Source organism: Rhipicephalus microplus, chromosome 7 (genome assembly GCF_043290135.1).
Source record: "Rhipicephalus microplus isolate Deutch F79 chromosome 7, USDA_Rmic, whole genome shotgun sequence".
Taxonomy (NCBI): Eukaryota; Metazoa; Arthropoda; class Arachnida; order Ixodida; family Ixodidae; genus Rhipicephalus; species Rhipicephalus microplus.
The window spans coordinates 116,648,328-116,663,351 of record NC_134706.1 but is presented as its reverse complement, the minus strand read 5'-3'; the positions used below and the strand labels follow the sequence as shown (position 1 = coordinate 116,663,351).

General features: G+C 47.0%; 1 protein-coding gene across 1 annotated transcript in view; it reads left to right on the top strand.

Moving 5' to 3' along the window:
- LOC119179819 (galactokinase) overlaps nt 1–14,734 on the top strand; it is a 32,823-nt gene extending 18,089 nt beyond the window's left edge. Inside the window, exons 3-8 of the mRNA XM_037430939.2 lie at nt 555–687; nt 2,451–2,579; nt 4,467–4,645; nt 5,272–5,422; nt 12,511–12,670; nt 14,501–14,734. Coding sequence (XP_037286836.2) covers nt 555–687; nt 2,451–2,579; nt 4,467–4,645; nt 5,272–5,422; nt 12,511–12,670; nt 14,501–14,599 — 851 coding nt within the window. The 3' untranslated portion in view covers nt 14,600–14,734. The remainder of the gene's footprint in view (nt 1–554; nt 688–2,450; nt 2,580–4,466; nt 4,646–5,271; nt 5,423–12,510; nt 12,671–14,500) is intronic.
- Nucleotides 14,735–15,024: the final 290 nt, after the last annotated feature.

Sequence of the window (15,024 nt, the reverse complement as noted above, 5' to 3'; positions counted from 1 at the left end):
AACATTCTTGGAGATGGCATGTTTTCTCAGTGAGGCTTCGGCATGGGCTATCAGCTATCGAATTATTTTGTTCACTGCGATTTATATTTCACACAAAAAACAATGCAAGATGCACGTGCGCATTTTTTCGTTTAGGTTATTTGCACGAATTAAATAAAAGCAACTAATGGCCAATTTTCTCAAATTGATTGTTAATAATCCATCATTGTAGGTTGAACGAAACTTTTCCAAGGACCGGTTCAAAAAGGACAAGTCTTACGTTCATGCGACTTGATCTCCTATTTTCATGCCACATACAATGATGGTGCATATGAGTACACTCAAACCTCTATATCACGAATCCGGATACAATGAAGTATTAGCTATAACAAAGTGAATTGGGGATAGTCTTGCATTAGATGTAGTGTTGGCAATATACCTTTATAACGAATTTTGGGATATAACGAACTTATTTTCGTGTAAAATACAACTTTGTTATGATGAGGTTTGAGTGTAGTACCATTTCTAATGTGTGGGCAAACTAAACGCCCTTCTTTTGTCCCAACCGCATCCAGGACCCATACGGAGTGGCTTCAATGCAGTTGTAATAAGCTCCGTGCCCGTTGGAGCTGGCCTATCCAGTTCTGCCGCCCTGGAGGTGGCCATGTTCAACTTTTTGAGGATATTGCTGCATCCGGAGGAGCTCAGGTGAGCTGGAAGTTGTAAGAGCCTCTCATTTGCACTGTGAGCGGGGGCTCTCAACGCTAGCTGGAATCCTGTGTTCCAGCAGCAAAGATCTGCAATGATTTGGAGCTTGAATGGCTGCCTCGCTTTGTCTCGAAACTTCTTGCATTTATGTGCCTTCATTACTGAAAGTGGCCTGCTCCCTCTGTCAGAGCTCTTTGACTTATTCAAAATTTGAACTGAGACGATTCAAGAATTGCATGTAACGAACAGTGTAATTTTGCTTATTTAAAAAGACTGTACAACACCTTTCTTAAATCGTTGAGTGGTCTTACCACTAAATTCTGTTCTTTAATGAATGTACTGCTGAAAAAAAAATGAAAAAAACGTTTGGGAGCCATCAAGTGTTGGTGCAGTTATCAAACAAAATCTGCATTTCCTTCTGTCTTTTTTACCAGAGAAATTGCAGGGATGCGTAGCAAAGAAGCAGTGCAATCTGCAAAAGTTATGTTGCCATGTGTGATGGCTTTGAGCGCTTTTTCTTCTTTTTTTCTGTGAGCATATTGGCCACTACTACTTCTCATTGAGATGCGCAGGGCAATGCTTTGCATCATCTTATTCTGAGTCTTGTCACAGCGCTCTAAAATGCGGAACTTACCCTCAGACACTCTCCACCACGGTATTTACAGTTCATAAATACAGCCACTACCCGTCACACCTGTGTGCTATCGCCTCTTGCCTGTTCCCCGAAAACATCACCAATGAGAGAGCAAGCAGTCTCTTCACAGCTTTTTACTGAATTTTCATTGCAAAGTTCCTGTCACATGCTGTGACATACAATCTGACTTGCGTATTCAGAGAAATGTCAGCTACAGATTGGCACAAGTTCCACAAAATCCCGAGAGTTGGCAGAAATTGAAAATTGGAATTCGATACGGATGATTTGATAACCTTTCTATTTCACAATGCAGTCATTACGAAACAGGTAGTTGTCAATTTTCTAACTACATTAAAAAACGTTTCACACAACCCCTTTTGAGCTTGTAATAAAAAGGCTGTAACTAACAGCTGTCTTAACCTACCTGCTGCTTGGAATGCATGTCGGCAAAGGCTGTTAATACCGGTGCTTCTGCGGAATTACGTTGAAATAATGTATATATTTATCTTACCTATAATAAAAATGCCATGCAACATCTGTACTTACTTTTAGGTGGCTTTCATATTGAGCCGTCTGACAAAAATTAGCCGGTTTTCAGTGCCAATTTGTTACATTCCGCATTGTCGTGCATCCTTTGTGTTGCATTACCACAGCATGCTGTATATTTGAACATCATACCAGCAATCACAGCTGTGGATTCAAAAAATTATATGTAGTAATTTGCATAAAACACAGTATTGTGTCATTAAAAACAAGCAATGAAGACTGATTATTAGATATGCATTATGGTTACTTTGATGCTGCGTAATAGTGCATGAGGCAGTCATAAGCCTAAAGCAGAAAGAAATGAACGTATAGTTGCATCCGATTGACAGTCAGCCATCTGCATTTAGTGAACGTTATGCAGATTTGCGGCAAATTTTTTTTTCTTTTCTCTGGTCTCCTATGTGATTCGAAAACTTCTTGTGGGGTGGGACATGCCTATGCTTGAAACAATTGCGCATTCAAATGAATGAACACTGGAAAAATAGTGTGGATGAAAATTTTTCTTGATAAATTTACCTTGGATGTAGTCAAGCGTGTGCATCCTGGCAAACAACATTCTCCAATGTCTGTGTTGGCACTGAAGCGATGCACACCGGACCCCCCTGTGCTGCCAGAAAGCAGAGCACGAGTTTGCCGGAGTGCCATGCGGCATTATGGACCAGATGGCTGCCTATTGGTGCAGGCCGAGCCACGCCTTGCTTCTCGATTGCCGGTAAGTACCTACCGTCCCAGGTGTGCCCATGCGATTATATGCGGCCCGTGCTAGAGTTGAACCCCATTACAAGAGGCATGTACTGGACAGCAATTCTCGTCTCTTATACAAGGCGTCTCTCATAAGCTGGGTACCACGTGTATTTTCTTATGAACCCTTATTGCAATGTAAGCACAGTGTCGTCTCACACATTAGTCTTTTACATTAGTCCCTCTTATGAACAGGTGTATACTCATTAGTCTTTTACATTAGTCTCTCTCATGAACAGGTTTAACTGTATAGAGTTTCCTTCGATATTTGCTAGAGGGAACCCCAATGCTGTGATCGTTCAGCCCTCGTGCGAATGATCAGCAGTACACGGATTCGCCTCGTCTTTGTGGTTGCGGTTCGCACATGTGACTTTGTTTGTTGTTGTGCTTTGGTTTTCATTTCGGGTAAAAGAACGGACCGTTGTGAACTTCCTGAACCGATTTGAATTGTTGAGCCTTAACGGGTCAAGGCAACAAAGTGTAGCTGCTGAATTTTAGCCGGCCTTTGTCTTGTTATGAAACAGCTGCACGCCACACGAAGCCGAATGAAGCTTAGACAAATTCGTGTACTACATGTCAATCACGTGCTGGCTGAAGCACCACGCGTTACCGCTCCAGATTTCCTCCTAGTGTTTTATAAAGATACTCTATGGTCCATACAAGACCATCAACTTTTTACGTTTTGACAGTCTTTTGTGGCCTTGTCATTCTTAGCTTTAAAGATGGCAGTTCTACACTAACATAGGTATTCTTAGACCCCACCATGACATATGGTGTGCCCAGACCACTTCTGCTTAATACAGCGGTTATTGATTTGTCTCTTTCAACGACGGCTGGTAATATATTGAAAACTAATATTCATGGTACGCATTTTTGGTTTGTGTGACGAAATGACTTACCTGAGAGTCTTCAATCATACTGTGGTAATTTGGTAAAACCTCGTGGAAAATTCCTTACAAGAATTTTTTTGTCACCATGAGGATGAAGTCGTAAGCTGAAAACAGCGATAAGCGAGGCTCATAGTAGTTGCACACTGGCTTCACCGTGAACCGTTACGATCTGCCTGTAGTGCTATCTAGTGTATGTAGTGTGTGGGGTCTTTTCATGGGAGAAAGACCGCAGTACGAAGTAAAAAGAAAAAAAAACATCAGGGCATTTATTGCACATTCTGTGAGGTATGTCAGGTAGCAAATAGCACATTTAATATACCGTGCCGATGGAATACATTGTGCAATTGAGGAATCAAGCCAGGTACATGCGGTTCGCCCATGCTGGGAGGAAAAGGCCATGTCGTCAGTGGCACAGTCTTGTGGAGCAATTTGTCTAGTGTGCAAACTATCTGCATGTGATGCACTTCCCAAGACAACAAAACAAGTTTCTCTTGCACCCGAGTAATGCACCAGAACTCAGTGGCAGTGCTGCCAGTGACGATGAGCAGAAAGAATGGCGCCTTACGACAGAAAACATGAATATTTCACTATCTTATTGCATGGTGTTTCCATTTGTTGTTACAAACTGCTACAATTCAGGCAGCTGTTGATCATTATGGATAAGCTCTATGATGAAGCAGGAGTACTTTGCCCTGATAAAGTTGTACTGATTTGACAAGGTAACACATGCTTGTTAATTAGTAACTTTTCAAGTACCAACTTGCAGGAAGTTTATGTGGAAAAACTCTAGGGTACCACAATATACGGGAATGCCCTTTCTTAACAAGTTAAAGAAATCACACGAAACTGAAAATATTGATAATCCAACTGTCCTGCAGGCCGATTGCAATGATCATATCTGATGAAAAATCAGTCTCACATTGGCGGTACTTCTGAGCATCTGATGTTGGTGACATTTACGACTCCAGGTCCCTTGCCTTGGAGCATGTGCCGCTCAACCTGACCTCTGCAATCATTCTGGTTACCGACTCGAAAGTGAAGCATGCCCTGACCGGTGGTGAATACGCCCGACGCCGCGAGAGCTGCCAGGCTGCGAGCGCCGTCCTTGGCAAGAGCCTGAGAGATGCTTCGCTCGAAGATCTTGAAGGTACGCTGCAGTTTTCCCAAGTCGTTTACAAGGTGCCATTTTCCGGAGACCAGTGTGCTAAATTATCCAATCACTACATCATCTTGTTAGTGCCCTAGCATTCTCACACCTTCTTTTTCTCTCTTGGCTCAACATAAGTTGTCGAAAGTATGCCTTTCACATGTTCCATATTGTCACATGATCGCAAGGCAGCAGTCGGACTGTAAAAGGCGAAGCTCTTAATTAAACAACTTGGACTATGGGAATGAACAGTAGTCGTACAAGCGACGCATGATGATACTGATAGCTGCGATCACAGTCATCGGCTGTAGTTGATCTCTTCGTCCGTGAAACGTGCAGACTTGCATAGATGCCTTATCAAACCTCCTAGCGCTGTCACTAGCACTTGTGTTGGCTACAGAAACAACTTGTTTACTTGTGTCGTGTGTGTAGTCTTTACAGAACAACTTGAAACAATCACTAAATTTCTAAACCGAGCAAAGACCACCCCTCTACATCTAGTTCAATAATTTTTCTTTCACAGCGCTTGCTCCGCTCGGGATTAAACGGTCTGCTAATGAATGGACAGTGCATTTTCTCCAAGTGAATAACTAACTGAGAGACCACACATGCCACTTGTCATGCAGGCTGCCGAGAACAGATGACGTCGGAACAGTACCATAGAGCTCGGCACGTCGTCTCTGAAATCCGGCGCACAGCCCAAGCAGCCAAGATGCTCCGAAAGGGCGACTTCCGGGGCCTGGGTGAACTCATGAATGCCAGCCACGCATCTCTCAGGTGCGGTTGCTTCTAATTCCAGTAGCCCAATCCTATCATCGTCAGCCTAATTTCTATACCCCTGCAGCATACGTCACTTTGCAACATTGCAACCACACAAAGCAACCTAATCGATCAGTGGTTATGTGCTATACATATTATACTGTCACGACGTCAAAACAGAGGTCTTGCCGTAGAGACTGAGACACCAGAAGCAGGTCGATCTTTTTAATCAGAACGCGCAAGCGAGTTCTTCTTCTTCGTCCATTTCGGAGTTCTTCGTGGCACATGCACAACTGTCATCGTCTTTCTTGGGCAAGCACGTGACATTTGACTTAGGTGCTCTACCAGGCGTATGAAATGGTCGTACGAAAACGGTAACCGGGAGCTAATTAACTCGATAAATATGGTTTCATACGCACGACGTGCACAACTTCGGGCAAACGCTTTTGGCGCTTAGAACTACAATTAGTGTCGGGAACAACTTCGTAGTTCACGTCGTTCAAGCGTCGCGTGACGCTGTATGGACCAAAGTACCGTCTTAGCAGTTTCTCAGACAGTCCACGTCAACGTATCGGAATCCAGACCCACACTTTGTCGCCTGGTGAGTAGCTAACAAACTTGTGTCGGTTGTCGTAGCGTTGTGCATCTTGATGCTGCTGATGACAGATGCGCACGCGCGCGAGCTGTCTGGCTTCTTCGGCACGCTGAGTGAATTCTTCGGCGTCTACATGGATGTCGTCACACTCATGCGGCAGCATGGCGTCCAATGTTGTCGTGACTTCGCGACCATAGATCAGACTGAACGGTGTCATTCCAGTGGTTTCTTGTCGAGCGGTGTTATAAGCAAAGGTCACGTACGGCAATATCTGATCCCAGTTTTTATGTTCTGTGTCAACGTACATACTGATCATGTCTGTGAGGGTCCTATTGAGGCGCTCCGTCAGTCCGTTTGTCTGCGGATGGTATGCAGTTGTTCTCCGGTGAGCTGTACCGCTGAGTCTGAGAACCGACTCCAAAAGCTCTGCGGTGAAGGCAGGTCCTCTGTCTGTGATCACTGTTGTCGGAGCGCCATGCCGAAGGACGATGTTTTCGATGAAAAACTGAGCGGCTTCTGCTGTTGTGCCACGCTGCATAGCTTTAGTCTCTGCATAACGGGACAGGTAATCAGTGACCACAATAATCCATCTGTTCCCTGTTGTGGAAGTTGGAAAGGGACTCAGGAAATCCATTCCAATCTGGGTGAACGGCTTTTCCGGTGCTTCGACTGGATGTAAAAGACCGGCTGGCTTGCTGGGAGGCGCTTTGCGTCTTTGGCAGTCGGTGCACGTTCGCACGTGATGGTTAACCGCAGCAGGTAACTTTGGCCAGTAGTACTTGCATCGTAGTCGGCACAATGTTCGGGTGTAGCCTAGATGACCAGAAGTTGCTTCATCATGGCACGCTTCCATTATTTCTTTTCGAAGAGAGGCAGGCACGACGAGCAAGTGCGGGTTACCAGTTGGTGAGAAGTTTTTCTTATAGAGAACATCGTTTCGCAAGCGAAAAGATGGCAGTCCTCTAGCAAATAACTGCGGCACGTCTTTACGTTGTCCTTCTAAATATTCAATGAGTGGTAACAGCTCAGGGTCACTGCGCTGCTCTCGTGCAATAGTGGCTGTGTTGACAACTCCCAAGAATGCCGCGTCGATGTTTTCGTCATCAGGAGCGACAGTTTCCACTGGCAACCGTGAGAGACAGTCGGCGTCGGTGTGCCTCTTCCCAGATTTGTAGACGATGGTCATGTCAAACTCTTGAAGTCTTAGGCTCCAGCGCGCCAAACGACCAGATGGATCTTTAAGGTTGGTGAGCCAGCACAAAGAGTGATGGTCGCTAACAACCTTGAAGGAGCGGCCGTACAAATACGGACGAAATTTGATGACTGCCCACACCACGGCGAGACACTCCTTCTCGGTGGTCGAGTAGTTCTCCTCCATGCGAGAGAGAGTTCTGCTGGCGTAGGATATTACTCTTTCACAGCCGTCTTGCCACTGCACCAGAACGGCACCTAGACCTACATTGCTGGCGTCAGTGTGAAGTACTGTAGGGGCGTCCTGGTCGAAGTGCGCAAGGACTGGAGGTGTTTGCAAGCGTTGTCGCAGTTCATTGAATGCCATTTGCTCCTGTTCACCCCAAAAGAAGGGGACATCCTCACGTGTGAGTCGTGTCAATGGCGCCGCAATAGACAAAAAGTCCTCGATAAATCGCCGGTAATAGGCGCACAACCCTAAGAAGCGTCTCACAGCCTTTTTGTCACGGGGTGCAGGAAATTGCGCTACGGCATCTATTTTGGCCGGGTCAGGTCGAACACCCTCGTGACTGACGACGTGGCCTAGGAAGCTGAGTTCGTTGAAACCAAAATGACATTTTTCTGGTTTTAAAGTCAGGCCGGCCGAGCGTATGGCTTGGAGTACGGTGGATAGACGGCTGAGATGTTCCTCGAATGATGCTGAGAATACAACAACATCGTCCAGATAGACCAAGCATGTTTGCCACTTCAGGCCCGATAGTACGGTGTCCATGAGATGCTGAAAAGTGGCTGGCGCCGAGCACAACCCAAAAGGAAGCACCTTAAATTCATAAAGGCCATCAGGCGTCACAAAGGCCGTTTTTTCACGATCTCTCTCGTCGACTTCTATCTGCCAGTAGCCGCTTCGGAGGTCCGTTGAAGAGAAATAGCGCGCATGACGCAGCCGATCGAGTGAATCGTCTATGCGAGGCATTGGATAGACGTCTTTCTTCGTGACTTGGTTCAACTTGCGATAATCAATACAGAAACGCAAGCTGCCGTCTTTTTTCTTGACCAAAACCACAGGGGACGCCCAAGGACTTTTTGAAGGTTGTATGACGTCATCCACGAGCATCTTCTGTACTTGCTTCTGAATCTCCTCGCGTTCTTTCGGAGCCACGCGGTAGGGGTTCTGCCGAATCGGTCGCGTGTTGTCTTCGGTGATGATGCGGTGCTTGGTCAATGGTGTCTGTCCGCTGGACCTTTGACGTACGCGAAAAGCAGTCTTTGAATTGGTGTATAAGTCCAAGCAGACGCTTCCTATCAGAGGACGGTAGCGTGGAGCAGATGTCCACCGACAAAGTTGTCGAGGCAGGGACTGTCGCGTCATCTGGTTGCAAAGCACAGCAATCTCCGGCTTGGTCTATATCGTCGAAGTAGGCAATTGCGGTACCCTTCTGGATTTGACGGCGCTCGTTGCTGAAGTTTGTAAGGAGCACTTCTGCTTGTCCACCAGTAAGCGTTAGAATGCCTCTCGCGATGGAAATGCCTTGAGTGAGCAAAAGAGCGACTATGTGCTCCACTATCACATCCTTATAGGAAGGCCACCCACTGGACACAGACACAAGGCAGCAGGATCTCGGTGGGAGCGTCACATCGTCGGCTATTCGCAAACTGCCGCGTAGTTCGTCGCTGCTGTCGTCGACATACGGATGTGTGCAAAACGTCACCATACGTTGAGGAATGTTGATAATAGCGCCATGATCTCGAAGAAAATCCATGCCCAAAATTAGCTCTTTACAGCAGTCTGGCAACAGGACGAAAGTGGCCACGAAGCTAGAATCCCCAATGCGAAGTCGAGCGGTGCATTTACCCGTGGGAATCATCAGCTGACCACCAGCACTCCTTATGTGTGTCCCTGTCCACGGTGTCTTTACCTTTCTAAGGCGGTCGGCGAGTTCTTGTCGCATGATTGAGAAGTCGGCGCCAGTGTCGACCAGTGCTGTAACGTAATGTCCGTCAATGAAAACGCCTAGATCAGCACGTACAACTTCACCGGCATTAGTATTCGTCGTCGTATTCGTCGTGGTTGTCGTCATACCTTCTTGCGATGATAGGGGGAACTTTTCGGTGTCTCGACGATTGGCAACCTTGCCCCCGGAGGTCGCAGCAGTTAGTTTCCCCGGCGCGGGCTAGGCGAACGGCCTCTGGTGACGTCCGCGTAGCTCTGAGGGAAGTCACGGTGACGCGCAGGAGATGGAGATCGCCAGCGACGCGGTGTAGTTGCTTGGCCAGTCGACAGTTGATCGGCATCGTGGGCACGACGGTCTTCAGAGCGGAAAGAAGCGGGACGAGAAAAGTTCCCGAAGCCGGAATCGCTATGACGGCAATAGCGAGCAATGTGACCTGGTTCTCCGCAGCGGAAGCAAATAGGTCGACGGTCGGCCATGCGCCACAAGTCAGTTCGGTGAACTGGTGGTCGTCTCATGGAATCCCGTTGCCACCAAGGTACGGCCGCGGGTCGTGGCTGGAAGGATGTCGCCACAAATGACGGTGGAGGACGACGGACCACATCAGCGTAGCTCGCTGGATGTGGCTCAGGACTTGGCGCCGGTGGTGTAACGGCTTGCCTCAACTCCTGGCGGACGATTTCGGCAACAGATGCGACGGGCGGTTGGGTAGGAGGGACGCAGAAGGCCCAAAGTTCCTCACGCAGTATTTCCCTAATCATTTGTCGCAGGGAACTTTCACACACGGCAGTGTTCTGAGCTGCAGCACTTACTGCCGTGTGGTTCGGCAGGCGGTCAAAGTGTCGGTATCGTTGTCGCAGTGCGCGCTCGATGACAGTCGCCTCTCTTATGAATTCATCTACTGTTGTAGGTAAATTTCGTACGAGGCCCGCAAACACTGGTGCTTTGACACCCTGCATTAGGTGACGCACCTTCTTCGCCTCGGGCATGTCAGGGTCAGCTCGTCGAAACAGACGGATCATACCCTCTGCGTACATGGCGGCTGTTTCGTTGGGTTTTTGTGCGCGAGCCTCAATCAGTTGCTGTGCGCGATCCCGTCGGTCCGTGTTCAAAAATGTGGCGAGGAGCTTTCGGCGGAAATCTTCCCAAGATTGGAAAGTAGCCTCGTGGTTCTCCTACCACGTGCGAGCGCTATCTTCCAGGGCGAAATATGCTCGGCCAAGTTTGTGCTGTTCGTTCCAGTGGTTAGATACAGCGACCCGTTCGAACTGTTCGAGCCAGTCCCTGACATCCTCGTACTCTTCTCCACGAAAAACTTCAGGAACGCGAGGATGTTCAAGAGTCACCTGGGAGGGAAGTGCGGTCTGCGATGGAAGGGTAGCCGTGGATGTGGTAGGAGCTGCCATGCTGGTTAGAGGCGGAACAGGTACGGACTTCGGACTTAGGCCTAGTAGGCGCCGACTGAATCGGTGCACCGGAGTCGTGACGAGGGGCTGGGTCTCTGGACTAGATGAACGGGTCCGAGCAAGACTGTCCGGCATCCGGTTGTACCCAGCACCTCCACCAGTGTCACGACGTCAAAACAGAGATCTTGCCGTAGAGACTGACACCAGAAGCAGGTCGATCTTTTTAATTAGAACGCGCAAGCGAGTTCTTCTTCTTCGTCCATTTCGGAGTTCTTCGTGGCACATGCACAACTGTCATCGTCTTTCTTGGGCAAGCACGTGACAATACCCCCTTGAAATTTCAATTTCTTCATATTAGTGATTGTAGCATTGTGCTGCTGAGCACTAAAATACAGGCTATAAGTTCCAGGCCACAGTGGCTTCATGTAAACAGTGTGAAATGCAAAAAAAATGTCCTTTTCTGTGCATGTTATAAAACTCCTTAGCGGTCAAAGTTAACCAGAAATGTCTCGTTTATTTATATCAGTGTTTTGTCCAGTGGAGCAGCAAAACCTAAATCATTCTTGAATCTTCCACTTAAATGCCCATCACGATATTAGAGCTGTTCGTTTGCTTACTTAATTCACATTGCCGTCTTCTTGTCTCGGTTAGGTTTATTGTCTCTTTTTTTCATCGCTAGAAGTGGTATTCTGAAAGAATTGCGGATTGTGACAATCACCAAATTGTTGCCTTTGACACACGCTGATTGGCTGTTGAGCATAACCAGAAAATTTATGGCACCATCTAGTATTCCCGTCGATGTCACAGTGCTCTGTGGCACTCTTAACATGAGTGGAACAAACAGACGTACCTTATCACCGTTGGTGGGTCGTGAGGTCTAGCTTTGAGTTACACGGTCACTTGCAGTATTGATTCTCTGGTGGATGTGCACAGCATCGTCTACGCCGAAGTTTGCAATGCGCATCAAGGTGGTCAACACAAACGATGACTCAACGGCTGTTGTTTGATGAGCGCAGGAAAGGGCCGACAAGATCCCCTCCGACTATTTCGAAATGTGTTGAGGCTGGTGTCAAAGGGTGGAGGAGTCCGACTGGGGAAGTGTTTGGGTGTTTGAATTGTTGGCATTTGTCACAACTGGCCACATACTTTTCTATAGTACTTCTCATTCTAGGCCAGTAGAATCTATACTGTGAACACGGCGATACGTTTTGGCGAAACCAATGTGTCCGGCGGTTTCATTATCATGCATAGCACAGAGCACGCCTCCTCGCAACATTGTGGGGACCACTAATGGTAAGCGTGCACCATCAGCTGCGTAATTCTTTTTATATAGCAGGTCATCTTTCATAACAAAGCCATTCTTGTTTGTCGGCTGAGCAGCAGAGTCGAACAGGTCATTCAAGCTGCGGTCATCGTGCTGTTCTTTCCTGAAGGTGGCGAGGTCGGGAAAACATGTTTCATCAATGGCGGTTAAGAATTCATCAAAATTATTACCGTCACAAGTAGTTTTAGGTATTGGGAGCCACGAACGACAGTCGGCATCGGCAAGTTAGTGGCCACTCTTGGAACGGACCGCAAAGCCAAATTCCTGCAAGTGTAGCGCCCACCAGGCAAGGCGACCAGATAGGTCACTGAGATCAACTAACCGACATTGTGAATGATGATAGGTAACAATCATCCTTCCAACTACGAACTGTGAGCATAAACTGCTCAGTCCAAGCCTCGCGTGCTGTCCATGGGTAAGCTGCACAAATTAGGCACCTGTATATAGGACACATGCACACGTGCCAGCAAGTCGAGCAAGGAGGCGTCCAAGCGGTAGGGGTGCATGTCTGTAGATCAGCAACGAAATTTCCACCCTCGAATAGCCTCATATTCGACCTCGGCTCAGAGTGGGCAAAAACAAATGCTTCGAGTGCAACACTTTACTTCGCGATTAAATGACATCACTTGCTGAACGTGCAGGGACGACTTCGAGGTTTCCTGTCCCGAACTGGACGAACTCACTCGACTGAGCTTGGAGTCCGGAGCATACGGATCTCGGCTCACGGGCGCAGGATTCGGAGGATGCACAGTGACGTTGGTGGAGGAGAGGCTATTGCCAGCTCTTATGGACAACATCAAGGTATGCCAATGGTTTTTTTTCAGTAACATGAACCGTAACTTCGCTTCTTTAATGTATTTAAAACTCTTAAGCCTGATTCACACTGCTGTAATATGTTCCACCATGGCATTGGCGATGAAACTGCCTCAAAGCACATCTGTTATCGTGGCCATGCAGATCTGTAGCATTGTGATCACAAGTGGACGTTATATCTTCAAACGACACATTTTATGATGGCAACGCACAGATCATGTTGGGTTGTGAAACAAATGTTATTTCAAAAATACACCAGCAGTTAGAATGTGCTTGACCATGTGTGCTCTTTAGTTTTTGTTCGTTGTGTGCAAAGGTGCTAAAAGATGAATTTGCCCAATCAGGTCGGCACTTTTCTCATGAATTGTTGCATGGGAAAAGCTCGTGTCTTTTACGTAACTAACTAGACAGTTAAAAGTTGTAACATGAACACATGAGAATGATACAGCCTCCCCGCATCAAAATATATTTTTGCAATTTTTGCATGGAGTTTATTTTATCGCAATAGCAATAACAGTTGAACCCCTTTATGAGACAATAAGAGACAAATAGGTATAAGACCAGTGCGCCTACATTAAATATGGGTTGAAAGGAAAATGCATACAACGTACCCTGATCATAAGAGATCTCTCTTATGAGAAACAAGAATTGCTGCCCAGAGTATGCCTCTTATAAAGGGGTTTAACTGCACATGAATATTTTCTAACGCGCAGAATTGAACAGGCGATCTCTAGCTCCGCAGAGTGCAATGCTAACCGTTTTGGCTACAGCAGCGCACGCCCTACAGCATACTAACAGCGAGCCATTTATACACGCTATTTATCGCTGGCAATACGCTGATTGCAGGGAAATACCAGCATGTTCTCCGCTTTATCAGCAAACCAGTGTGATGGCGTGAAGAGTGCACACGGCACCCCACTCGTCGCAATGCGTTGGCTCATAACATGCACTTTGCCCAACGAGGTGTAGTCGCCCCTGCCCGTGTGCCTATTTTTTGACGGGGGCAGTTTGTACTGCATTGTGTACTTTCGCCGCAAAGATAGTGTTTAGTTTACAGGGCATTCAAAGGTCACTTTGCTCACTGCAGGGGGCTGGCAAAAAAAAAGCACTCTTTCAAACACGGTGAAGTGACAACTGCGACACTTGTTAGTTAGCACTCGTCCTGTGTACCTGCACCATGTTTTGTGTTTTCTTTGTGTTCAAGAAGCACGATAAATGGCAGGTGTGTCGAGCACGACAGGTGTGTCGAGCTGTAAAAATTGTTAGTACGCACTCGTCCTCTGTCTGTCTCTTTCGTGATTCCTTTGTGCTTGTGCAACGTGCTCCAAGTTTTAACCTGCTTGCTGCTCTTCACATGAAATCCTGATCGGTTGCTATCGCATCCATTGCTTTGCACTTGCAGCAAAGCTGTGACTTCTTTTGTGGGCACGGCAATGCACCTTTTCTACTCGCGGTTCTGAATTTGTTTGCTGCGACATGTTTAATGATACTACTAGGGACTCATGGTACACATTAGAGACTCTGTTTTAAACAGATAAAAATACCCCATGAGTGGCTACACAGCTTTTTGTAGCAACGCTTCCCACTGCCGAATTCTTTCGCTGGTATGCACTGACCTCGTCAAGGCTGCCGTTTCACAGTACAGCCGGCACTGCGAAAAGCTACAGGTCACGCAACGAAAATGCACACGTCAACGTCACGCGAATACTCCGTATTGCATGTATGTGATCGGAGTGCTTTTGTCATCAAATAATGCGGCTAGTGTGGCACCATACATGAGATGACGGGGCTAGCATTGTTTTCTTTTTTTTTTCTCAGAGTAACTACAAGGGACAAGCCTGCTTCTACATTTGCGAGCCATCGGAAGGTGCACAGTACGGCTTTCTGAGCAGCCTTGCAAGTGTGATGAGCAGCTGAAGTGAGACTGCGGTCTAAAGAAGAGAAGAAATTGTTTTCTCTACAACGGTGACTGAAGACTGAAAGGGACAGTCTCCCGTGTAGATATGTAGTGGCTAGGCTAGTACAAATAGTGAATTTCAGTTTCGAAGCAAATAGTGATTGATGATTTGATTGATTTGTGGGGTTTAACGTCCCAAAACCACCATATGATTATGAGAGATGCCGTTGTGGAGGGCTCCGGAAATTTTGACCACCTGGGGTTCTTTAACGTGCATCCATATCTGAGTACACGGGCCTACAACATTTCCGAATAGTGATTGATGATTGATATGTGAGGTTTAACGTCCCAAAACCACCATATGATTATGCGAGACGCCGTAGTGGAGGGCTCCGGTAATTTCGACCACCTGGAGTTCTTTAACGTGCACCCAAATCTGAGCACA